We start from the raw sequence: 27,844 nt of genomic DNA on the forward strand, positions 1-27,844 counted from the left end.
AATGAGGATACTTGTTAGGAACAAGATTGAAAATTAACAGGATAAATATTTTATAATTAAAAACGCAGTCATACATTTTTTGAAACATGTATTCAGAGGACACATGAACACTATCATCTACCACAACCATCTACCCATCCTCAAATTCAAATACAACAGCCCACAAGAAAGCAGCCCTAAATACAATATGTGTGCAAGGCTGCTTGTGAGGTTAGACGTAGTGATGGCAGGGCCGGATTAACCAATGGGCATTATGGGCACATACTCTCCATCACGAGGAAGACAAGTAGGAATAATAATAAGTGTGTGTATTATGGAGGACTCAGATTCCTAGAACTGGATTGGAGAGGTGTTATCCAAATCATATGCATTATAAGTTTGTAAAAGTTATACATTAAAAATACCCTTTAATATAAATTTTAGTGCTGCTTCAGTGAACTTGAACAAGTATATTAAAATCTATTAACTTCCCTTAGTTGAATTAAAAAAAAATTTAAAGTGAGCTTAAATGCTTTAAAAATAAGTTAAATCTCTGTAGACTACAAATATATGTACTGTATATCATCTATTTAAACAAATGTGGGCAATACATTATAGATTAATTTTATTTAACAAATATTATATCAATATTATTTTTAATTAAACTATGGGGTGCGGTTATAGGGGGCCTACAAGACATTGTGCCCAGGGGCCTCTGATTTATTAATCCGGGCCTGGTGATGGGAAATTCAGATTTCTAACGCAGATGTTAGGACCCAACATTATGTAAGTTAGTCTGCAATAGTAATTTCAGTCAGTTAAAACATCATCAATATCTGAAAAATGTCTAACAGTAAAGTTTTACTAACTGTAAACCCAACTGAATCATGCTTCACTTATTTAAATTTCATCACGATTGACTGTTATGAAATAAACTTACGTTTTTTCTCCAGATCCTCTCATTTAAGCCCTCGGTTCACCCGCGCTGCAGTTGTTTTAAGTTCAGTTCAGTCATACAGCAGGCTGTACCGTTTGTGTTTGGTTCACTGAATCACGCATGCGCAGTATTATCGGTTCACCAACTCTCAATGTAACGTTACTGTTCTAATAACTGCTTGAGAGTATATATTGGATTATCTAAGAGTCAGAGGGGGTATTAGGCTTGTCATTACGTAAAAAGTGGGTGAATGCTTACTGGAGACGCGAATCGTTTCAAATGATTCAGTTCGATTTGGTGAACTTGTTCAACCGGTTCACTTAGAAGATCCGGTTACAAAGATTCGTTCGCGATTGCGCTACAGAAATGAAACCCATTATTGGGCACAAATGTGTTAAAGTAATAGTTTTAAGTCTCTGTATTTAATGCTATCACCGTGCTGCTGTCATGTCCACTTGTTTTTGTTGCGGGAGCAACAGAGAAGATGACTCGAGGAGAACCGGCTCGATCTGCCCAATGGCGGAAGGAGACTCTGAGGTCCGAAAGGGTCAAACACAAATACCTGCAGCGCGGATTATATTTACTTCTAAAATGCTTACAGTAAGATTATTTATTAAATACATTTACGAATACGAAAATGAAGAAGGTTTTTGCTATAATTCTAGTTAGTTTCAGTTAGTTTTGCATGTACACATACAGTTTCAGTTAGTTTTAGTTTTTGTATGTACACAATACAGTTTCAGTTAGTTCTAGTTTTTGAAAAAATTCTCGTTTTTATTTTTATTTCAGTTAACGACAATTATTTCACATTTTAGTTTTCAAATTTTCGTTAGTTTTCGTTAACTATAATAACCTTGGTATGTGGTGTGGCTTTGCTTCACTTAATTTTTAAACGTGTCCATATGTCTGAAATATCCTGAAGCAGCAATACTGTTCTGTCTTGTCGCATGAGATTCTCGCTTTTTTAAAGAAAAATAAATATATATATATATATATATATATATATATATATATATATATATATATATATATATATATATATATATATATCATCGATGCACATCAGAAACTCGCCAGTAACTTTTTTTAATGTATGTTCCTGTAAGAAAAACATTGGAAATAATTGGAAATCTGGCGTAATAATCAAACCCTTGGGAACAAGTGTGGTCGGAACCAAAGTTCACAGATTGTTTTCTGGACTCTTCTCAATCGGTGAATTTCTACATTCTGATTGCTTGCCGCCGAACCGCGTCATTGCTCATTACCATAAAGTTGACTTGATTTCAACCAAGTGTGCCGCAAGCCTGCGTTTGAGTGAAGGTGTCGGCCGTTAGATCGCCCCCTGGGGGCTGGCTTAAAGCCCCCAAGCTTAAAGTCATAAAGCCCGTCTCCTCCGTGTTAATGAAGGAGACTTGAGCCCAAATAAAAAAAATTATTACACTTGCAATAAAATGTCCCGAAAGATGGTTCTGGTCGATTAAGGCACTGGTTATTGTGCTGAAATAGGTGCAGATCTTCATTTTTGTAAAGAGTTTGTTTTTAGCAGTAATTTAATGCTGGGCATGTCATCGTGATTGACAGCTGTGATTGACAGTTTCTCAAAGCAGCGCGTCTGAGCTTCGGCAGGAGACTGAAGTGATATTATTCGATTTCTGTGTTATTTTACCATGCCAAAATGAGTTCAGCAGTAAACTATAGTTTCTGACATACATGATCCTGGTGGAACACTGTTTGTTCGCTAAGGTCAGGGCTTTTTTCGGGCTTTATTAGTTTGCTGATACACGCCTAGCCACCCAGATGGCAAAATACACTCGGACCAGTTCGGCTAGATTCTCGCCTGCCGGAGACTTACCCCTCAGAGCTCAGACTGACTATCTCTGCTGGACCTACTCCGGATGACTGGACTCACTGCCCGATTCCAGCCCGAGTCAATCGAGCCAGATGCGGCGGCCGAGCGAGCCGGCGCTGCCGCATGCGAGCCGGAATCAGCCCGCGACGCCGCGAGTAGGTTATGCGCTGCGGCACGGAGCTGGCGCGATTGAATATATAAACCCCTCATATTTGTTAACGTTATTACATCCATCTGTGTTGATATGACAGCAAACACATGCTGAGAAGTTCGGGGGGCGTGGTTGATTTTACATAAAGCGTTTGGTTGGAAGCTCGACTCCGCTCATTTTCGCGGCTCCTCCTCTGGCTCCATCAGACAGTCCTTCTGCGCATGTCAAGGCTCCAATTTCAACAGTCTTTTGCGACAGTTTGTGCCCGTCAAGCAGGCGTTTTGCCCTCAAAGCTTTCAATGGGAAAAGGGGCTGTCGCGTCGTCCATATTTTTTACAGTCATTGATTTCAACGCTCCAACCCTCACAGTAATGCAAAAACAGTAATTACACAGCGTATAATTCATATTATTTATAAAACTACCCATTGATGGTATAATATTAATGTTGTAGCGAAATTAGATCAGTTTATGAATATTAATAATCAACAATAACGAGTTTTTATAAAATATTTATATTTCGCCTCACCCTTCTGTTAATTCGGTTATATATATATATATATATTCATGATTCTGCCCCCATGTCCAAGCGGACTCTCAGATTATGTATATTTATTATCAATAATAACAAATTATTATTAATCATTTATATTCTGAATTAACGTATTGTTAATATAACCACACCTCGCCCGCTTGCCCAAGCGGACTCTGTAATGATCTATTTATTTAGAAAGGGAATTATTACTACTCCTTGTAGATCAATCATTTATAAGTTTTGATTAACTTATTATAGCTTGTAGCAAGGAATCAATCGTTTCAGTGACTTTTTCTGTGAGGCAAACAATACAATCCAACGTGATTATAAGAATATTTATTGACTAGTCTGACATATAACAAACAAACGCACAAACATAGAACAAACGTATACTGAAGATATATAGGCTATATATGGATCTATAGCACATATAAAAAACAAAAAGAAACAGAAAAGCGAGGAATTAGAGAGTTTAGGTGAAAGAATGGCAAATCTACCTCAGTTCCACACATTTATTCAGGACCACCAAGATTACAAAAAACACATTTTTGATGAGGGGCACAGGCTTAACGCATAACCAAATACCTGGAGTTTTAGGATTTTTCTGTCTCTCTCTTTTTGCGAGTTTCTTCCGATGCACTCGGGTACGGAGTCCTTTGATGTCCTTTCTTGATGCGTGGAGTTTGCAATGCAGGTCGGAGGATACACTGAGTTTAAACTGAGTTTTACTTTGCTGAAAAAATAAGAAAACATGGGCTCGGACGAGCCATGCAGTTACAGAAATGCGGTTTGCCCCCTCAAAAGGGGGGCGCACCTTTTGAAAAGCTTCTTTTGGATCTTCTGCGCAGAGTTGTGCGCGCAGCTGGGTTTTAAACTGTGGTGGCATGTCAACTACTGACTGACCAATGGTCTCCTGGCAAAGTTTGAGCGGGAGATTTTCTTTGTCTCTGGACCGCTAATATGCAAAATAAGGGTCCGTCCGAAAGCATGTGAAGAGACATTAACTCAGAGCATTAAATCATTTAAGCCAGTGATTCTCAAACTTTTTTCATCAAGTACCACCTCAGAAAAAAATTGTCTCTCCAAGTACCACCAAAATGAGCAGTATTGAAATACAGTAGATAAGTAGGCCCAGTAAAGCAGCTACAACTCTGCACAGTTAAAAAACGTGGCAGATTACCTCAGAAATATAGGCTATATGTCATATATGATATATTATATACATAATTTTTGATACTTTTTGAAATGTGTAGCATGTACAAGACATTTTTTATTTCTCCGCGTACCACTAGAAGGAAACCTGCGTACCACTAGTGGTACACGTACCACAGTTTGAGAACCACTGATTTAAGCTGTATAGATTATGATCACACGCTACGCATCATGTGTTGTAAAATGGCAGGAGAAACCTAACGGTATTAAACACGACAGTTTTAAGAAATACATCAACATGATTCACATATTCTTAGCTGGTATAGTGTCTTAAAAAGGGCACGAGAGAGAAATTTACATAGAAAAGTCAGAATTGAAATACAGTTTACAAACACACAGTGTTGGGAAGGTTACTTTGAAAATGTAATAGATTACAGATTACAAATTACCCTATTTAAAAAGTAATAAGTTACTGTAATTTTCGATTACTTTATAAAAGTAAAGTAACTAATTACATTTGATTAATTTTTGAGTACTTTTAAGTTTTTAATAAACATTTTCAACTAAATAATTTTCAAGCATTTATACAGAGCAGGGGCCTCATGTACGAAGACTTGCGTGGAAATCTTACTAAAACATTGCGTACGCACGAAGCTGTAAATGTGCGTACGCAGAAAAAAATTCAGATGTATGAAACACTGCGTACGCCGAATCTCACGCATATTCTTTTGTACATCTGAATGAACGTGAAACTGAGCGCAACATGCACGAGCACAAAACCCCTCCCTGCCTCCTCCCCCGTATGAATATGCTAATGACTATGCTAATGGCAAAACCCAACGAAAAAGCAACGGCAAAATCAAGCAAAAAGAGAAACTTTGAACAGAATGTGAAATGGAGGTGCTGCTTTCGGAGGTAGACCGGAGAAAAGCGGTGTTATTTGCAAGTTTGTTCTCCGGAATTAACAACAAAAGAAAAAAATAGAGTGGGAGTTTAGCTGATACGGTTAACACAGTTGGGTCTGAACATCGCACTGAGTGCATTTAAAAAAGAAATAGTCTGGTTTATAACTGAAAAATGTTGCAATACCTTAAGCGGTCTCAGTGGCGCACCTCATAAGAAGCATGAAATCATGTACAGACAAATTCGAGCGTAAACTCGGCTCGAATCCAGCGTCTGATAAATTCTTTCTTCTTTTTCCCCCCGCTACATATCAGATTTTGCCCACTATTTATCAAGAGAAAGACAAGTAGGAATCATCAATAAGTTTGTGCATCATATTTTATTTGCACATTTATTGAATGGAAATGTTTCTGATTCACGCATGCAAATTCATCTTCAGATAGTGTCTTTATAGCAATGTGTGTGCGGTAGATTGCTCAGATTACATTGACTGCTGCAATTAGCGCTTTAATGTTTAGCTGGTCAACTGTATGGTATGGAAATCTTACATACCTACTATATGAACCCGTCTCATACAGCTGCCATTGCAAGGATCAGACACTTTGTAGAGAAGAATTTAACACAACTGCCTCTAGGAGTCGCCAATGGAAATAAAACAGACCACAAAACCACACAAAACCACACCTTATCACAAAAACATGTTTACTGTTGTTACAAAATCAAAATTTTATTTAGTTGTGCAGGTGATTTATGTGGCATTTGCAATAAAAAATACACCTAATTTTTGCAAATTTTTTTTAAATCGAAGCCACTTAAATCCAAATCAAATCGCATCTTAGTGGTCAATAAAACTGCCAATGAAACATATGAGTCAGAACTGTTCATTTCAATTATTTACTGTAAATAATATGCTGTACCAAACAGGAATAAATTATAGTACATAACAGCAAAAACAAAAAATCCAATAAAACCAGGTGTTACACATTTTAAACAGTATTGATCCGCGATCGGTAAATGTAGCTTGTGTGGACACTACTGCGCTACTTCACTAATAAAATAGCTTCCCTACTGTGAAAAGCTATTTGATTTTTAGTGACGCTACCGTCACACTACTGAGAAATGTAATTAAACTAGCTACACTGTTAATGTGATAACATTACTTTGGCCAGAGGAGTCTGCTGGTGCCCTGAAATTCACAAATCGATAACTCATAATATATCATGGGAAATGAAAGGGTCTGTTTTTACTTCTGTACACTCACGATAACGACAAAAACCATTTGCTTTTATAAAACAAATAAACGCTAGCTTACATACCTGCAGATGCTTCCTCATGCTTTTCAATGGCAAAGAGGATTAGACATGGTGCGCCCATGGCCATTAATTTGATTTAACAGTAGGACAATAAATATAAAATTTCTTATAAGCAATTTTTTAAAGATTTTTTGAAGGGGGCACAAATAATACAGCTGAATTGTACTTATAAACATATGTCCCCACAGTTTAAGAATAGTTTTATTGTTCATATTACAGCATGGAGACTACATTATGGTTATTTTCTAAGTTTTTCTCAGGTTCAATGACAAAGCAATTTTTCTGTAAAACTATTTATTGCATTGTTTGTTGTGTTGTTCACAGTCAACAGAAGACTCCTGAAGCCGAATAAATGCAGGAAAAGACGTTTTCCATACTCATAATAACTAACTGGTTTACGTTACACTTGTTAAATTGAGAGATCATATTGTAAATTGGCGAGCCTGTGAGGTTCATCTGCTAAACAGCCACAACTCAGAAAACATAAAAAAAGAAATTGTTCACCCCAAAAGAATTGTCATTATCCCTTCAATAAAGCACAACACCCTTACCTGACACTGTACATCTGACTGACCCTGCTCTGCCTGTTCCTCAATTATTTCTTTCTCCTTTGCCTGTGATTAATATTGTGACATTAGTAGTTTCATAAGCACTCATTCTGAAAGCCAAATTGCCCTAATATGTGAACTTTTTGTACTTGCTGTTTACTGCACTGAAAAATAATCTTATGTCCATTTTCCTTTTCTATGTCATTTTATCATTGAGGTAAAGTTGGTTTTATATTCACACATCTAGTCTCTCATTAATAATATAATCTCAGAAGAGTATTCATAAGAAATTCTAAATAGTAAAATTATATTAGCAGCCAACAACCATCAAAGTACAGCATTGTTCACAGTCAATTAATAGTGCAATTATTATACTGGTTTACCTAAAGGTTCTATAAAGAAGCTGCAATTGATACAGAATACAGCAGCCAGAGATTTAATGAAATTGAAGACTCGAGAACATATCACAGCAGCATTAATAGAATAGATTTTAAGATTCTTTTATTAGTTTATAAGGCACTACACAACATGACACCTTCTTACTTTTCTGACTGCTTACCAAAATATAATCCAAACCGTTTGCTACGCTCTTCTAGCGCTCGACTTCTAGAATTTCACTCTGTAAATCTAATGCTATCTGGCGGCACTTCTTTTACTCACTATGCTGCAAAATCTTGGAATTGTCTCCCAAATGAAGTGAAAGAATCCCCCAGAATTTATGATTTTAAAAAGCTTGTTAATACGCACCTTTATAAAATTGCGTATGAATATAACAGTTTGTAAAGTTTATGCAATTTATATAAATTGTGTAGGTTTATGTACATATGCATGTATGGTGTGTGTGCATGTATGTAAAGATTATTGTGTGTGATTGTGTAGATGTATGCATATATGCGTGTACATGTATGCTTTTATCTGAGTATATATTTTGCTTTATTTGTCTATATATTTTTTTTATTTGGTTTATTTTACAATGCCTGTTTGTTGTTTGTGAAATGCTTTGAGTTCCATGTATGTAGGAAAAGTGCTATACAAATAAAATGTATTATTATTATTATTATTAATGTTGTTTTGAAGTCATACTTACATGAGATTTCAGTTTGAATATTAAAAAAAACCATGGTAAACAATGTATGGAGCGGTCACTGAATGAATGTGCGAATATAAAACCAACTTTACCTCAATCATTTAATCTAGTTCATGACACTGCAAGGCAAGTTTTATTATACTGTAGCACATTTTATACACAATGCTAATTCAAAGTGCTTTACATAAAGAATGAAAAAGTATCATAAAAATCATCACAACAATAAAAACAAGGACATTTTATATTTTAAATTACTTTAGTCACTTAAGAACGGAATTAAAATTGATTATACAAAAAATACAGTGGGGCTAGTTAGTTAACATTATGCCAAGTCGTCACAAATGAAACAATGCATGATAAACGGCTTTGGCGTATTATTCTGCAGTGCACTAACGTATGCAAAAAGCTAACGTAAACAAGCATACGTTAACTACATGAGTCATTTTAACCGCTAATACAGCAGATTCATGGATATCGGTAATCTGCATTTTTGCCGCAACTAATTTATAAATGATTCTGCATTAACTACATTGAAGAGAATCACTTTATTTAATGTGATTTATACACCATACTTACTCAAATTCAACATTGACCTGTAGCCACACACCTAACTTTTGTGTATGTCTGTCTGTGTGTCTGAGTGTGACAGGCTGTGTGAGCAGTAGGTGAGACGCTCTGCCAGTGGATCAAACCACTATGAGGAAGCGGTGGTGAACTCTTTCTAAATGCTTTTTAAATAATAAATGCGGGTTTTTTTCCTACTAAGACAATTATTTTAGGTATACACATATATTTTTCACAATAGAGAGTGCGTTTTTATATATATTTATATATTTTATTTGGTGAGGAGGACAATGAACATGTTCCCCCCGGGGATTTACGCTTGTGGTTGCGCCGCAAATCAAAAGCATCAGCGCTTGAATAAATGGCCTTAGCAGAAGCCATCATGCAATGTCAAAACAGGCAAAGCAACAGATTAAGATTATTCAACATATTACAGAGTTTTAAAGAAAAATATTAGATGTAACCCCATTTGTAATCTTTCACATTTTCAAAAGTAACTGTAATTTAATTACATATTTTTCTTAGTAACTCTAACTAATTACTGTTACTTTTATTTTGTAATTAAATTACGTAACGGCGTTACATGTAACTAGTTACTCCCCAACACTGCAAACACATTTCTTAGTCCATTTCAGCGTCGGGAGCCTTGTGTGTGTGTGTCCCTGTGTGTCTGTGTGTCTCGGGAGGAAGGGGGGACAGGAATGTCTTTTGAAGTTTAGGCAACCATCTCTGGCTTACTTCTAGATAAGTGAGGTGTCACACAGGCACAGGCTTTGTGGCACAAGGAGTCATAAACCCACACAGAGGAGACTCAGGCCCCGTTTACACTAGTGCGTTTTAGTTTTATAATGGCGTTTTAGAATGAAAACGATCCGCGTCCACACTCGCGTTTTACCCAGCGTTTCTGAACTGCTCTCCGTCCACACCAAAACGCTGAAAACGCACATCACGTGACCACACAGACACTCTCGGGCAAGCACTGCAGCCTATCTACCAAGATGAGAGCTGTGCTAGTCGGACTTCTCATCAAGCATCTCCCGCTGGATCTAATCTCACTATATTTATTAAACGGGATATTTCAATCATCTTGTTGTCTTTATCTAACGACATATTCCCTGACTTTGGTCATTGGAATCTATTACTTTTTCTCAGGTAACGTGTTTTGGCTAAGCTCAAAGATAAGTTAATGATTAATGTAACCACGTAGCCTATTCTGTATATTGACTGATCGCTTGCCTTTATTTCCTATAATGTATAAACTTATTGTATGTTATACTTTTATAATGGCCATTATCGATTATTAAAACTGATATTCAGCAGAAGAGAGGGTATGTTTCGTATTTTCACTGAAATTGAAAGGAGGCAGTTGTTATCGGCTCCGTTTTGTTATAAATATCCACACAGTGAAGATGACGCTCGTGCAGCACGACGCCTCAACATTTCTGCTGTCTAAGTTGCTAATATTAAAATGAAAATAGGCAGTTCCTTAAATCATGTTTACATTTTGTTGTTGAGAAAGTGAAACAACGTAGCCAGGGTGATGTGAATGAAGTTATAAAGTACACTGTTCCCTTTGAAGATTTACCCGTGTCCTCGGTATAGTCTGTTTTCCATATCAAACTGAGAAGAAGAGACTGCAGCCTTAATCAAACTTGCGATGTCTGAACTTACAAGGAGAGAATGCAGGACTGAACTGTGTGTGTTAGGCTACTTAATATTCAGGAAAAGCCCCAATCAGAGAGGCGAATGTCTGCAGTCCCGCCTCCGTTTTCAGATGTCTCCGTTTTCCATCATCCACACTGAGACGGAGCAGCAGCGTTTCAGAATGAAAACGGCCTCTCCAGCGTTTTCGAAACGCTCCCTTTCGGCGCTCGAGAACTCCGGCGTAGTGTGGACGGTTGGCGTAACCGTAGCAAAACTTATGCGTTTTCAAACTAAAACGCATTAGTGTAAACGGGGCCTAAGACCCCTTTATAAAATCAATACGTAATTTTATCTACGGACTGTATGTTACATTGTCTACCCTTACCCCAACCTCCCAGTAATGCAAAAACTGTGATTATTGTTGAACAGTGTCACAAAAATGACGCTATATAAATGTGGGGATCCACAGCTGTACCCCTTACTGTGCTCTTAACTCACTCTTTGAGTTGAATCTCTTTGCAGGAGACGAGCCGGAAAAGTTGACGTCCATGCTGACCTTTGACTTGGTTCTGGGAATCTCCTCCAGCGTGAACTGCTCAGGCGCACTCTGGAGTACAGAGAAGATGTATTCAGCAAAAAAACATGTTAAGCATATTTTCACCAAATACACAAACATGTACATACTTTAGTATACAGGGCTGTACTAATGGGCCCACAGTGTGCCACGAAAATATCCCCCACACCATTTCACCAACACCAGCAGCCTCAACTGCTGATACAAAGCAGGATGGATCAATGTTTTATTGATGTTGATGCTAAATTCTGACCCGACCCATACCTGTCAACCCTCCCGTTTTTTCCAGGATTCTCCCGTATTTTACTGTTCTATCCTGCTATCTTCCCGTAAAGGTATTTCCCCGTATTTTTCCCGTATTTTCAGTCTTTTTCTGAACAGCGAGCCTCCCTGTACGCAACCCATACAGCTGAACCACCAGGGGTCGCCCCTTGCTCTAAAACGTGTGTCTTCTGTGCTTTCGCTAAATATTAAAAATGGCGCGATTCCATTTCCTTTTGATTACAGGTGCCGTGACGTCAGCTGACGTGCTCCATAATGATAAACTGATGCTGTTTCCCGAACGGATTCTGTACACGCGATTTGAATCGGAGAGAAAGTTTTGCTTTTGGGTGCGTGTTTAAACAGACATATACATATAATTAATAATAATAACATATAAAGATGTCGATGTTGGTGTTTTTTTCCCCAAACACAACTAGTTTCGTCTTAAATGAGCATAATATAGGAAAGCAGTCAATGTTTTCATTATATTGTTAGATGTGTGCATTTTTTTAAATGACACCTCTTATTTAATGTAATGAAAAAATCTTAATAAGTGAGAGGTTCATTCGTTGCTCTTTAATCAGAATGTGTAAGTCATACAGTGGAGAAACGACTAATGTGATTGATTTATAGCTTGATTTTATTTCATTATAATAGCTATTCATTTTAATAAGCTGAACTGTTTGCTAATGTATTTGATGCTAATGTATATTTTTATTTTTATTTTGTTAAAAATAAATTTAAAACATATTACTGACCATTTAACTGTTTATTTACAATGAAACAGCTCCAAATGAACATATTTAGCAATTTGTGGATTTTTATCCCTTATTGTGGTGGGCATATCCCTTATTTTTACAGCCCAATGTTGACAGGTATGACCCGACCATCCGAATGTGGCAGCAGAAATGGAGACTCATCAGACCAGGCAACGTTTCTCTAATCTTCTATTGTCCAGTTTTGGTGATCCTGTGTAAACTGTAGCCTCAGTTTCCTGTTCTTAGCTGACAGGAGTGGCACCTGGTGTGGTCTTTTGCTGCTGTAGAACATCCACCTCAAAGTTGGACGTGTTGTGCATTCAGAGTTGCTCTTCTGCAGACCTCGGTTTAACAAGTGCTTATTTGAGTTACTGTTGCCTTTCTATCAGCTGGAACCAGTCTGGCCATTCTCCTCTGACCTCTGGCATCAACAAGGCATTTGCGCCCACAGAACTGCCGCTCGCTGGATATTTCCTCTTGTTCGGACCATTCTCTGTAAACCCCAGAGATGTTTGTGCGTGAAAATCCCAGTAGATCAGCAGTTTCTGAAATACTCAGAGCAGCCTGTCTGGCACCACCAACCATGCTACGTTCAAAGCCATTTAAATCCCCTTTCTTCTCCACTCTGATGCTCGCTTTGAGCTGCAGCAGATTGTCTTGACCATGTCTACATGCCTAAATGCATTGAGTTGCTTCCTTGTGATTATAAATTTACACTAACAAGCAGCTGGACAGGTGTACCTAATAAAGTGGCCGGTGTGTGTATATTGAAAAAACATGTTTGATAAACTGTTATAAACTTCAAATGTGAAGGTCATGTGACGTGTTTTGTTTTTGCTGTCTTCCGAATTCCCGAAAACCTGTTTTAAGACGATGATGATGATGTATATATATGTGTGTGTGTGTGTGTGTGTGTGTGTGTGTGTGGTACCTGCAGGAAGCAGCAGATCTGTTTGGTGAGCTCCAGCTGACTGTCCTCTCCCTGATGCAGAGCTCTGCTGATGGCCACGCTCAGCCACTCGCGGACACTCTGAGCATTTCCCTGATAGCCAACCGCACAGAGTTACAGCTGATCCGGCCATCTATACACACACACAGGAGAGTCAGCAGACAGATTATGAGAAATGACTTCATCTTTCATTCATTCATTCATTTTTCATTCGGCTTAGGCCCCATTTACACTAATGCATTTTAGTTTGAATACGGTGTTTTAGATCAAATACAATGTGTCCACACTAGCGTTTCACTTAGCGTTTCTGAACATATCACCATCCACACTATGCCACCAAAAACGTATATCACGTGACCATTCGCGCACTCTCTGCTCCGTTTTCGGCACTCGAAAGCTCTGGCATCGTGTGGACGGATGGCGTAACCGTAGCAAAACTTATGCGTTTTCAAACTAAAACGCATTAGTGTAAACGGGGCCTTAGTCTCTTTATTCATCAGGGGTCACCACAGCAGAATGAACCAGCAACTATTCCAGCATATGTTTTACGCAGTGGATGCCCTTCCTGCCACAACCCAGTACTGTGAAACACCCATCACATGCACACTCAAACACTACAGCCAATTTAGTTAATCGATTCCCCTATATCGCATGAGTTTGGACTGTGAGGGAAACCGGAGCACACAGAGGAAACCCACACCAACACGGGGAGAACATGCAATGCAATTATTATAATAAATTTATATTTATTATATTTATATTATATTTATATTTATATTTAATAATTTTATTTTATTCATTCATTTTCTTGTCAGCTTAGTCCCTTTATTAATCTGGGGTAGCCACAGCGGAATGAACCGCCAACTTATCCAGCACGTTTTTACACAGCGAATGCCCTTCCAGCCACAACCCATCTCTGGGAAACATCCACAAACACTCATTCACACACACTTATACACTATGGACAATTTAGCCAACCCAACTCACCTGTACCGCATGTCTTTGGACTGTAGGGGAAACCGGAGCACCCGGAGGAAACCCATGCGAACGCAGGGAGAACAAGCAAACTCCACACAGACACGCCAACTGAGCCGAGGATCAAACCAGCAACCTTCTTGCTGTGAGGCGATAGCACTACCTACTGCGCCTTGTACTATCATAACTTTTAAAACCAACAGTATTTGTTAATATTATTTACTATTTCATGGACCTGAGCTAATGTGGACTAAAAACAAAATAACTCCTTCTAAAATGATTAATAAATAATTTTACAATATTTTGTATGTGAAGCATATCATGCAAACAAAGATACATAAATACAGTACAAAAAGTCCTTACTGTTAATGCTGCATACACTTGAAGTCAGAGTTATTACCCCCCTGAATTATTAGCACCCTGTTTATTTTTCCCCTAATTTCTGTTTAACGGAGAAAAATATCTCAACACATTTATGAACATCCTAGTTTTAATAAATTATTTCTATTACCTGATTTATTTTATCTTTGCTGTGATGACAGTAAATAATAATTGAATAGCTATTTATCAAGACACTAGTATTCAGCTTAAAGTGACATAGTTAAAGGCTTAACTAGGTTAACTAGGTTAACTAGGCAGCTTAGGGTAAATAGTCAAGTTATTGTATTACAAGGATTTGTTCTGTAGACTATCAAAAAAATAGCTTAAAGGGGATAATAATATTGACCTTAAAATGGGTTTAAGAAAATTAAAAACGGCTTTTATTCTAGCCTAAATAAAACCAGAAGAAAAAATATATTATCAGACATACTTTGAAAATTTCCTTGCTCTGTTCAACATCATTTGTGAAATATTTAAAAAATTAAAACAAAATAAAAAGGGGGGCAAAATAATTCTGACTTTAACTGTGAATAATGTTAAGAAATAGGATTTAACAAATTAGAATTATGCATTAGAATTATACATTGTACATTAAAAGTAACCTCAAAAACATTCTAATCCATGTCAAGTGAACAAACTAATGTGAACTAATGGGAGCTTATTGTAGAGTGCTTAAAAACACAAATGCTTCAACAACTTGTTGTATTCAAGGAAACTTACGACAAATATTTAAATAATGCTTCAATTTCAAATAAAAGAAAACTTTTTCCCTCAAACATGACATTTAGCATCTTAATAAACACTAATATACAGTGTAAAACAAAAGAATTGTTCTTTGTTATTTAATGATAGTTAATGCATTAACTAAGAGCTAAAATATGCTTAAACACTTTTAAAAAAGCTTAATTTCCAAATATGTGTATTTACATCATTTTTGCTCATTAGTAAATATTAATAAATTCTCAAAAACTATTTTAAAATCTTGTCACTTTATTCTTATAAATCTTCTAACATTGCTGTTATGCATGTAAAATAGTGCTCATCAACATATTTGTATGACATCACCTGGCAAAGGCGGAGTCAACAGCTGATTGGACAGGAGCTGCAGATATTCAAGTGTGATGTCACGCACTGCAGGGATGTGGAAGAGGTGTGTGAATGTGTGAGGACTCTTGGGGGTAAAGATGTTGAGGAGGGCCATGCGGCAGTACAGAGCCAGAGCACTTTCACAGCGCAGCAGCTCCCTGAAACACACACACACACACACACACACACACTAAGTGAAGTTGCATAAACTAATTTCGAGAGGAGCATGTGATATGATTGATCGCGGCTGGTCTCTCTGTAATCATTGGTAAGGCAATCGGATTATTTCAAACTCACTTTAAATACTAAATACACTTGTCCTTTTATGCAGTTTCCACAATTTTCATTGCACACTCATTGATTTTCCAGACTGTTCTGCTGTCATTTATTGCACATCTAGAATCTTTGCTTGCGGGTTGAAATGTTTTGCTTGTGAGTTTGAAAGTTTTGAACCCATGTACACTGAGGTAAATTTTGTGTCTTTATTATTCAAACAAAAATGAAGTTTTTGACCATAATTAGGTACAATGCAATTAAAAAATAAAAGATTTCAAATAATAAAAAAATATTAAAATAAATAATTCACACTGCAAAAAATTAACTATTGCCATTTTATGCAGTTACCACCAGATTAATTCATTGTGTGCTCATTAGTTCTGCTTTTGCTAAAATCTTTGCTTGCGAGTTGAAAAGTTTTACGAGTTAAAAACTGCAGCTCAGTGGGCGGCATCTTCTAAAAAACCTTATTATATTGGTCAATCTTGATTGTGGTCACAGGTTGGCCATTACGTTTTCTCGCGATTGGACTGGAGTCACCGGCAGTGTTGCCAACTTAGCGACTTTGTCACCAAAATATTTTATTATCATTGACATAAGTTTTTTAATTAAAGGTGTTTTTTATTGGAAATCTTTTATTTTTTAATTACTACGTAATAAATTTTTCTTTAAAACTAAATATTTTTGATTGAACTGAAAAAAGAAACAAATCTATTTCCATAACTAAGCCGAAGGTAAATGAATAAATAAATAATGCAATAGTAAATGATGAACAATGATTAATAAATACTTTACAAGACTATTCATCCTTGGTCGACATTACTAAATACATTAAAAAGTGGACCATTATTCTAAAGTGTTACCGGATTAACAATAATTAAGATTATATTTGAACGCCTGTTATTTGAATACTGACCTTTGGCCTTGCACAGATGCGTGGCGATGCTGTTCTGGTAGGTCTGTGTGAGTCTCAGCTCCACTAAAGGCAGAAAGAAGTTCTCAAGTTTGCTGTTTAGAGACTGTAGCAGAGCAAAGCGCAGACGCAAACTCTCCACTGGGACACCTGTGGGGACACGATCACATTCACTGCACATCCATCCCTTTTTTTCTTTTTTAAATGTTTCCCTAATTATGTTTAACAGATTCAGGAATTTTAAATTTTTTTATATATTTTTTTCAATTATATTTTTTCTTCTGGAGAAAGTCTGATTTGTTTTGTTTTGGCTAGAATAAAAGCATTTTAAGGGCAATATTATTAGCCCCCTTAAGCTATATTCGGTTTGGATTGTGAATAGACCACTGTTATACAATGAGTTGCAAAATTATAACTTAAACCTAATTACCCTAGTTTAGCCTTTGAACGTCACTTTAAGCTAATTACTAGAGTCTTGAATATCTAGTCTAATCTTATGTGCTGTCATCATGGCAAAGAGAAAAGAAATATGTTATTAAAAATGAGTTATTAAAACTATTATGATTAGAAATGTGTTGGAATAATCTTCTCTCTGTTAAACAGAAATTGCAGGAAAGATATACAGGGGGGTTAATAACTCTGACTTCAGCTGTATAAAATAATAATAATAATAATAATAGACAGCCCTTGAGAGGCTTTTGCATCTGAACTCTTCATCTGTGAACAAGATAACACAGAGATGGACTTGCTTAACCGACACGCAACCTCAGGATCGGCGCCATTTTTGCTGGCGACCAGGTAAACCTCATGTGGATGCAGACGGGCAGGAGTGATGGCCAGGTGACGGCTGAGATGGTTCACAAACTGCACCAATGCAAAGTCCATCTCAAAACTCCATTTTCTACTAAAAAAACTTAAAAAAAAAAGCTAAAAAAGCTGATTATGGCATAATTGGTATCAACACTCTCAGGACCACTAGGAAATACATTAAGACCTGATGATACTTTTTTTTAGTTATTTAAGTTATATAATTAGTTATTTTTATTCATTATTAGAATTAAATTGAATTGAATTTGATTTTATTTGACAGATTTTAGACAAGCTGTACAAAAGTACAAGAATCCCATACATTCTGAAATAAAAACTGTCGAGGATAAAAACCCAATAAAGCCCTGGACTTGTTTCCATTGCATTCCTCACAGTTAAATAAAACAAAGTATGGCTTCAAAATAAAGATGATGCATAAAACAAACAGGACCTCCACCTTTTTTAACAGGAACAAAATAATTCACAAATACAATTATTCCTTCATTCATTCATTATTCTTTTCGGGTTAGTCCCTCTATTAATCAGAGGTTGCCACAGTGGAATGAACCGTCAACTTATCCAGCATATGTTTTATGCCGTGGATGGCCTTCCAGCTGCAACCCTATTCACAATCAAGTAACATATCAAATAAAACATCCTCGTCCACTATGCAAACTAATTATTCTCATCAAACAATCATCTTTTCATAGCTTTTCTGAACCTCCTTAAGTCTTTTATTTCCTTGACCGATTTTGGTAATTTGTTCCACATGATTGCACTTGTATATAAAAACGTATTTTTCCCCACTACACTTCTAAATTTAAATAAACAAATATTAAAATCTAAACCCCTAGTACTGTATGAATGCTGTTGCCTCACCATTTGAAAACAGTTCACCAAATAACTAGAAACCACATTATTAAACATTTTACATACCATTCTCAGTTTTAAAAAACATTAGTGCTGTCAATCGATTAAAAAAAAACTAATTAATCACACTTTTTGTTTTGCAATTAATCACACAAACATATTGTCTTCTTTTAAGAAATAAAATGCCAAAATGAAGTGAGTGTTTAATCTTGTTTTTTGATTTGTGATAAAGTTATTTTGCTTACCCCATTGGCAGATTATTTTGCTTGATTTGAGGAAAAACTCACTTCATTTCGGCATATTATTTCTTAAAACAAGACAATATCTTTTGCTTGTCTAGAAAATGCTTCTTGATTTAAGAACTTTTAGATATTTGGACTAGAAACAAGACAAAAAGTAAGAAAAGCATTTTTTGCAGTGAAGACCAAAGACTAATTCTTACAGGGACTTTGGTCACACCATCTCTATACATTTAAACAAGGTATACAGACGGTGACATCGGATGTCTAGGCATTTGTTCTTGTTTCGAGGAAACACACGCACGCACACACAGAAACAGATAAACAGACAGACAGACACACACACACATTTGTTTTTGTGAAAAGCGGGGACATTACATAGGTTTCCATTCATTTTATACTGTCCAAACCGTATATTGTATTGCTCTCACCCCACCCCACCCCTAAACCCAACCATCACAGGAGACAGTGTGCAGCTTTACTCTCTGATTAAACTCATTCTGTGGGATTTATAAGCATTTTGAGACATGAGGACATCACCAATGTCCTCATATTTCACCTCCTTTTTGTAATACCTGTGTTATATCATTATACAGATTTGTTTCCTGATATGTCACAAAAACACACACGCACACACACACGCACACACATGACACACGCAGGACAGAACAGCCGGAGTGACTCCCTTCAGATTCAACACACATGATCTCGTTCATCAAATTTGCTTTAACTAAGCGTTCTACAGTATGGCTATATTTCACAAGGATTCTGACAGAGCAACGTGAAGCAGACGCTTTACAAAAGTTGTGTTTAAAGGGGAAACACGACAGAATGCACTGTATTTGACAGCTCGCGACATCAACTGAGTACATTTACACGGACACCATTACTCCGCTTTTAATATGATTAAGATAATACTCTTATTAAGAGACGACCATGTAAACAGCATTTTGATTGTAATTTTCCCTTCATATTCTGTGAGCAGCTACTATACCAAAATGAGGTGGCATAATTAAAATGGGGTTGAATCAAAGCTCCTGCCAATAATTTTAAAGAATGAACATCTTTTGAACAATGAAGACTTTTGTATGTAGAGCTGCCTCCAAAACCTTCTGAGTAGTGATGAGATGCCAATGTCTTCAAAAAACACAGCAAATTTCATGACAGCATTGACCTAAAATGAATGGTATGGCCTGTTGCCAATTAAAGAAAAGCAAAAACTGTGCCGAGTAGTAAAAATTGCCAGCGTAATTTTAGGTAAAACACAAAGACAACCAAATGAAATGTACTTAGTGAAGTTTATTCATAAACTAATTTCGAGAGGATCACATGCTTATGATTTATCACGGCCAGTCTCGCATTTGCTAATCACTAATCTTCCAATCATATGAGCCCTAAGCTATTATAAATAGCCTCAGTTTTCAGTTCACTTTATCTTCGTTTGGAAGAAACCCCCCTCCTCCCCTATTCTCCTCCTTTACCTGTGATTGGGCGGCACGGCGGTCCAGTGGTTAGCACTGCGAGCCACACAGCAAGAATACTGCCGGCCCTAGTTCCATAGGACCGGTGGGTGTTTCTGTGAGGAGTTTGTATGTCCTCCCCGTGTCCGCGTGGGTTTTCCCCGGGTTCTCCGGTTTCCTCCCACCATCCAAAGACATTCAACATACATAACAATCAAGCTTGTCTAATCCCTTACGTTCCCTTAGCTACAGCGGCAGGGGGGTTCTGAGATCCACCAAGCTCGGGCTCCCCTCTTGCTCTGCCAACGGAAGGAAGCCCCGGGCTCGAGGAGCCCTTGAGCTCGGGGCTCTCTCCCGGGACAGCATGCCAAATAAGCTTTGTAAATCATCAGCTAAGTGTGAACTCTTGAAATGAGAATTAAACAGAAAGCACACGTCATTCTTGAAGATTGTTGCCATCCCTTAAATATAGCATCTAGGCTTTTGCCATTAAAAAGGCGTCTTAGACTGTCACAGTAAAATAAATGTTCAGATGGATCCAAGTGCGAGTGAAAAATAATATTTATTTGACACATTCAAAATAAATGCAAGGATGTGAGTGCGGTGCTAGGACTAGGAGAAAACAGGGCAGGGATCAGGCAGGAAAACAGGGTCTAGTGGTAACTCCACACAGAAAATGTCGCCCATATATAGGCACGATAATGAGCCTCAGCTGGCGAGCTAATCAAACTAGCTGAGTGCCGTCATAACACATGACCAAAACAAATACACGTGGACAACAAAAACAAAACAAACCCACATGATCAAACAGACAATCCAGAAGAGCGCACAAACCTGCAACCGTGACATAGACTGCCCCAAGTAAAGAAAACTGTGTATCAAATGTCCTTTGTGTCGACTGCCATTAAAATTTCATTAATAATTGAGTTTTTAATGTGGTTTATGTGATGATATTGAATGTATTTGTGTTGCCTGTTTTTCTGTGATATATGTGATGTGAGCGCTGATGTGGTGAAGCCAAAGATCATTTTAAAACCTGCAAACCTGTCAAAGTGCAGGTCATATCCACAGGCCAGGATCGCCCGCCAAACACTGCGGATGTCCTGCTTGGCTCTGTCTAGAGTAAACTTGTGGAAAACTTCCAGCGTCAAAAACTTCTCTTCTGGCACTGTTGAGAAACATCGAGATAAAAGCAGATCATTCACACATTTGATCGAGCGCCTGCTTGAAGTTTTCATAGGATGTGTGCACACCGACCCTATTTTCAATCACTTACTTTTAGACTCTTACTAAGGAATATACAACTAAATACAAAATCATTTGCCTATCTGTGAAATCGTTTTTCAAAATCAACTCTTATACATAATTCTTTAATAATTCTATGGAGACGGTGGATAATATTTTCTTAGCTATTTCTCTAGATAGTAGTATTCAGCTTAAAGCAACATTTAAAGGCTTAACTAGGTTAATTAGGTCAATTAGACAAGTCGTTGTATAACGAACTTAAAATTCTGTAGCCAATCAAAAAGCAAGCTGACAGCTCTCACATTGTCGCCCACTGAAGCTAAGCAGGGCTGTGCTTGGTCAGTACCTGGATGGGAGACCACATAGAAAAGCTAGGTTGCTGCTGGAAGTAATGTTAGTTTCTAAATGAGGTCCCGACTCTCTGTGGTTCTTAAAAATCCCAGGGGATTTAAAAAAATGTTTGGGTTTCACCCTGACATCCTGGCCAAATTTGGCCTCCTAACCATCCCCATATTATAATTGGCTTAATCTTAATATTAATCTGTCTCCTCTCCACCAATCAGCTGATGCGCAATATGGCTGCCGTGAAATGCTATATAAATGAAAGGAAATAAAATATATATTTATTATAGGGGGGCTAATATTATTGACCTATTTCCCAGTTAAACTAAGACAAATAAGATTTTATCAAGAGTGTTTTAAGCTATTTCCTAATCACTCATATATTGCCTGATTATAGTGGTATACAGTAACATGCTTTAATGACGAACTACCATATACTGTCAAGTCATTTCCACTTAACATTTTCTTACTATTAACGTGCTGACCCACCTCTCATACGTCTTGTTTTAAAGTCCTTCAGAGGGGATCAAGCAATATTGGAGGGGGTCAAACCCTCCCCAAACCCCCTGTAATTTGCACATTGGTTATTCACACACTGCTGCCACACAACTGTTTAAACCACTTATAAAAGTGATTTTGCATAATAGGCCCCCTTTAAGACCGTATCACTTCAGGCCAACAGGTGCCAACAAGTCAATATCTACATCATACAATATACTTCAAATCATTTTCACTGAAACATGCATGTTTAACCCCATTTCTTAAACAAATCACATATTTTAAGCCAGCGTTTAAGGGACAGTTCACACAGAAATGAACATTTACTCATCATTCACTCACACACAAGTGGTCTCAAACCTTGAATTTCTTTCATCTGTTGAACACAAAAGAAGATATTTTGAAGAATGTTGTAAAAGAAAAACAGCCAAACTTTATTTTGATGGTCAGTTTGTTGAATTTAAGTTACATTGCATCTACAGTACATGCCAACTAATTTTCATTAGACTGTTGGGTTGGGGTTAGGGTAAGTTGACATGCACTTGCAAAGTTTCTTATAGTCAGTTAAATGTCTGTTGAAGGAGCAGAATCAGCAGATATTAAGCAGACAGTCTACTAATACTCAAAATAAAGATGATCTAACCATCAAAATAAAGTGGTACAGAAAAAACCCACAATAGTAGGGACGAAAAATACGATGGAAGTCAACAGCTGCTTTTTTCCGACATTCTTCAGAATATCTTCCTGTACAGACATTATTAGAACCCACTGTACATTATAATTGAAATCCTGATTTGCAATTCTACATTTGATTGTTCTTTGATGCAGTCCTTCTTCTCAAACGTTCTATAAGTTATTGTCTAACACATCAATAGATGTGAAGAAAATCCTATTGTTTACTTCTGTGTCTGGAAGAAAGTGCTATTATGCTTCTCTTGGATGGATATAAATTACAAGGCTGAGCTTTACTGCTGAATGAGACACACACAAGACAGTTTATTCAATTCACATTTATTGCAAGTGTTTGGCCTGCTGGGGAAATCAAGTTCTTTCTGGAGCAGTGATTGGTCACTCTGGGGATGATGAGTGGAGATCGTGAGGCAGGCCTTCTCGTCTGGAAGCAAACAGAGTCAAGAAAATCAGTGTCGATGTCTAAATGAAGCTGAATTTGAGTATGAATTAACATGACCTCTGACCCACAGAGAATTCTATATATACATATGTGTGTGTGACATACAGCATGTTCCAGAAGTGTTACTAAGCTCAGTCAGATGTCATGTCACTTAAATGAGATGAAATTACCTTTTAGAAAGTGTCCACACTAGCTCCTGCTCCTGAAGTAGGCATAAGCAGCACAGACACCTATGCCGACTCCGACCCAGGCTGCTGGACTGCTCACCGCAGCTTTCACAGCACTTTTCACATTGATGGAGATCCTTCTTCCCCATGAAGACTCGCTGTTCGCTCTCTCCTCTGTTTCATCAGCGGCCTCTCTCTCTGTTTCTCCACTGGTCTTTCTCTCCTCTGTATCTCCAGCGGCCTCTCTCTCTGTTTCTCCACTGGTTTTTCTCTCCTCTGTATCTCCAGCGGCCTCTCTCTCTATTTCTCCACTGGTCTTTCTCTCCTCTGTTTCTCCAGCTGTCTCTCTCTCCTCTGTTTGTCTTGGAGAGCTGCTGTCATTATCTGAGAGGACCTCAATTGTCTTGTCTGGGCCCCACATGATGATCAGAGGTTTATTCAGTAAATCAGTGAAGTTCAGAGCTTTTTGTGCTCGCACTGCATCACGTCGATGATGGAAAGTCACAAAGGCATAAGCAGGAGAGATGATGTTGTTTCTGCACACTTGCACAGTCGAGATGGACCCCAATGCACCAAACTTTTCAATAAGCTGTTGTTCGGTGACCATTGGGTGCAGATTGCTCACGAGCAGTGTCTTCAGCTCAATAAAGCGGCTCGTGGGGACCACAGGATCTGGTTGCTGGTCCCGTCCTGAATGCTCAAAAGTCACATAAATGTGTCTGCAATTAGTGTCTTCATCAAAAGAAAAATCCAAAAAGTGGATTTGGCTGAACTGTTTCATTGACTCAATCAGTTCTTGTTCGTCCACATCTGGGTCCAAAGTCAGAACAACCGATGACCACTCGTGATGAGGGTTGTCTGAAGACTGATTATAGTAAGTATCCATAGCGAACGAGTCCTTCACAATCACAGATTTGTCAATTCGTACAGTAACTGTGTGATTTACCAAGTCACCGTCCTGAATGCTGGCAAACTGAGATGAGCTGTTCTAACATAGAACTACTATAGAACACATTCTATGACTGTCGTTGCTAAGCAACCATCAGCTGGGAGCGCGTGTGTGCGCACACAAACAGGATTCTAAATTGTTTATAAATGAATCTTAATCTGTTGACTATTAGATAAACTATTTATTACTATTGTTTTATCCTACAGATGATTGTTAATGTGCTGTTAATTATTATTTATTAGAAAAACCACCACTACTATGTCAATTGTTTTTATATGTCCTATTTAATGTAAACAGCACAAATGCTTTGGAGATACATGTAACATTTGTCAAGCCAATAAAATAATCTGAAAACATTGACTTTCTCTGTGTGTGTGTTGGTATTTTTAAAGGTTTAACATATACATCTATTGAAAAATAACCAGTTTCTGTTGGTTTACAGAAGCTTTTAGCAGAAACCTTTGTCTCCTCAGCTGCTTCAGTTTATTTAATGAAGGATTGAGTGCGGAACAGTTTCTTATCTGAAGATATTCGGTCACAGAACTAAACCTACCTGCAAGAGTGATTTATATTTGACTGAATAGAGTTGATAAAATAATAATATTCACGGGTGTAAAATTCCTAAATTCACCTCTCACACCATATCCCTTATTAAGCTTCTGTATATACTTAGAAATAATGTATGTATGTATGTATTAATGTATGTATGTATGTATGTATGTATGTATGTATGTATGTATGTGTATACAGTTAATGTCAGAATTATTAATCCCCCTGTTTATTTCTTTCCCCAGTTTCTGTTTAACGGAGAGAAAATTATTTCAACACATTTCTAATCATAACAGATTTAATAACTCATTTCTGATAAAAGATTTATTTTTTCTTTGCCATGATGACAGTAAATAATATTTGACTAGATATTCTTCAAGACACTTCTATACAGCTAAAGTGACATTTAAAGGCTTAACTAGGTTAATTAGGTTAACTAGGCAAATTAGGGTAATTAGGCAAGTTATTGTATAACGATGGTTTGTACTGTAGACTATCAAATAAAATAAAGCTTAAAGGGACTAATAATTTTGACCTTAAAATGGTGATTTAAAAAAAGCTGCTTTTATTCTAGCTGAAATAAAACAAATAAGACTTTCTCCAGAAGAAAAAATATTATCAGACATACTGTGAAAAAGTCCTTGCTTTGTTAAACATCGTTTTGGGAAATACTTATAAAAAAGGAAAAAAAAATGACTTCAACTGTATGTATGTATAAACAAATACATAAATATATGTATAAGATTGCAGCTTTAAATATTTAATCGGTCACACTTAGCAATAAGATTTAATTAGCCTCTTAAACCCAGTGCTATTTTGGGATTTCCACCTGGTTTTTGCCTACCCAAATTTAAAAGCTTCACACGCAGAGGTGTAAATGCAAAAATTTGGTATCATTTTAAAGAAAACCCTTTGAATTTTCATAAAACACTATAGAAAGTGTTCAAAATAACTGTTATCTGTGTTACACTGGAGCGTTTTAAAGCCGTGATTCATCAGCGGATTGCTCATATGTCAGCTTATAGTCAAATCAGCTGATGGATGTGACTTTAAACACAGTGTTCATGAATATGTGTGGTTACACTCAGTAAACAGCAGTGAGTTTGGTAAACTGATGACCTTCACGGTAAATTGCAGTCATTTCTGTTGAGCATGTGAACACAAACATACGTTCTGAAAACATAGTCCCGTGGACGTTTCTGGAGACTGCGAATTATGTAGCCGGAGGTACGTATGGTATGGCTGCATTAAATTTTTTTTTAAACAAACGCTAACTGTGGAGAGCTTTCCCACCGCAACCAGTTTGTCCAGTTAGCTCGTCGTGTACGTCAACGGACTTGAGACACCAGAGAGGAGTTAACCAGGATGACGATGATGACGAGATTCGAGTCCAGGGAAAAGCGGTTCCAGAAATCAGGTAAAACAAAAACAGAAACAAAAAAATAAAATGAATGAGTGAATAACAGGGTGAGAATGTGGTAAAATCCAAAAACATGGTAAAAATCAGATGAGGGCTTTTCTTTTTCTGGACGGCTTTTGAAAATCATTGGTTGGGTTTAGGGAAGTAAGTGAGTGGGCGGTTCAATCGATAAAATCGGTTGGATTTAGGGAAGGAGGAGGGTGGGTCAGTCAATTGGTCAGCTGGCCAGTTAGAAATTCAGTCAGACAGACAGTCAGGTCGGTCAACAGTGGCCTCCGGTGGGTTTACGCGTGGACAGCGGGCGCAAACGGCACTAGCGGGAGAACTTACTCAAGAAATTTGAGATCTGAAAAAGCGTACACAGCAGCCTCTTGTGGATTCGCGAAAACAAAAAGGGCAAAAATAGTTACCTCCTGGGACGTATTTCGCGGTCTCCAGAAATGTCCATGGGACTACGCTTTCAGAATGAGCCTGTTTTTTTTTTAAAACTTCAGTATTGATTGGTACCGAATTCCAGTATCGTGACACTATAAAAGCACATTTAAGACCCTTAAAGACTTAATGAAAAGGAAAACAAACTGTAGAAATAAACAAAACAGCAATGTGTTGAATGCAACATATAATGTCTAGGGCAGGGGTGTCCAGGATTCAGTTTATACACCCCTGGTTGTATAAACTCAGAGCAAATTAAATAAGCATATCTCACCTAGCAGCTCCACGACCTGAATGAGTACAGAAGTGGGCACCGTGTCCAGCTCATCCTCAGAGCGCTCTATGGTTTCTCCTACACTGTAGGTTAGCAGCTGTTCAGCGAAGACCATCGCCAATGGAAACTCAAGAAGCAACGAGTGCAACACCAGCACTGCTCCAGGAGGGGTCTCTTTGCAGGAGACGAGCCGGAAAAGTTCGTGGGAATGGGAATGGTCATGGGAATCTCCTCCAGCGTGAACTGCTCAGGCGCACTCTGGAGTACAGAGAAGATGTATTCAGCAAAAAAACATGTTAAGCATATTTTCACCAAATACACAAACATGTACATACTTTAGTATACAGGGCTGTACTAATGGGCCCACAGTGTGCCAAGAAAATATCCCCCACACCATTTCACCAACACCAGCAGCCTCAACTGCTGATACAAAGCAGGATGGATCAATGTTTTATTGATGTTGATGCTAAATTCTGACCCGGACCATACCTGTCAACCCTCCCGTTTTTTCCAGGATTCTCCCGTATTTTACTGTTCTATCCTGCTATCTTCCCGTAAAGGTATTTCCCCGTATTTTTCCCGTATTTTCAGTCTTTCTCTGAACAATGAGCCTCCCTGTACGCA

The 27,844-nt window shown here is 37.6% G+C and overlaps 4 protein-coding genes across 13 annotated transcripts in view; all 4 read right to left on the reverse strand.

Moving 5' to 3' along the window:
- Positions 1-27,844, reverse strand: part of timd4 (T cell immunoglobulin and mucin domain containing 4) — a 1,098,921-nt gene that overhangs the window by 505,965 nt on the left and 565,112 nt on the right. The window lies entirely within an intron of this gene.
- The window catches only part of LOC147838884 (putative E3 ubiquitin-protein ligase HECTD4), a 54,552-nt gene that overhangs the window by 16,858 nt on the left and 9,850 nt on the right, over positions 1-27,844 (reverse strand). For 2 of the 8 annotated variants that reach the window (XM_087301706.1, XM_087301707.1), the window contains exon 1: positions 920-977. In XM_087301706.1, coding sequence (XP_087157832.1) covers positions 920-942 — 23 coding nt within the window. In that variant the 5' untranslated portion in view covers positions 943-977. Of the gene's footprint in view, positions 1-919; positions 978-4,034; positions 4,366-11,158; positions 11,268-13,187; positions 13,339-15,531; positions 15,806-16,839; positions 16,987-20,755; positions 21,381-27,220; positions 27,479-27,844 lie in introns of those variants that run through there. The other 6 variants (XM_087301703.1, XM_087301710.1, XM_087301711.1 and 3 more) reach the window with 5 other exon arrangements.
- The window catches only part of LOC147838885 (putative E3 ubiquitin-protein ligase HECTD4), a 63,902-nt gene continuing 51,589 nt past the window's right edge, over positions 15,532-27,844 (reverse strand). The window contains exon 12 of the mRNA XM_087301700.1: positions 15,532-15,626. The gene's annotated coding sequence lies outside the window, so the exon portion shown is untranslated. The remainder of the gene's footprint in view (positions 15,627-27,844) is intronic.
- Positions 23,293-27,224, reverse strand: LOC559538 (uncharacterized). 3 transcript variants are annotated; one of them, XM_087301640.1, is made up of 3 exons: positions 26,904-27,011; positions 23,600-26,267; positions 23,293-23,411 (listed from the first exon to the last, which is right to left on the reverse strand). In XM_087301640.1, exon 2 carries the CDS (start codon positions 24,480-24,482, stop codon positions 23,619-23,621), a length of 864 nt encoding a protein of 287 aa, XP_087157766.1. In that variant the 5' UTR covers positions 24,483-26,267; positions 26,904-27,011; the 3' UTR covers positions 23,293-23,411; positions 23,600-23,618. The 3 variants fall into 3 exon arrangements, with proteins under 3 accessions (XP_087157766.1, XP_087157767.1, XP_087157765.1); XM_087301641.1 differs by lacking the exon at positions 26,904-27,011 and having other exon boundaries at positions 23,600-25,225; positions 25,274-26,103; XM_087301639.1 differs by having other exon boundaries at positions 23,600-27,224.

The sequence above is a fragment of the Danio rerio genome, chromosome 21 (assembly GCF_052040795.2).
Source record: "Danio rerio strain M-AB ecotype USA chromosome 21, GRCz13ab, whole genome shotgun sequence".
Taxonomy (NCBI): Eukaryota; Metazoa; Chordata; class Actinopteri; order Cypriniformes; family Danionidae; genus Danio; species Danio rerio.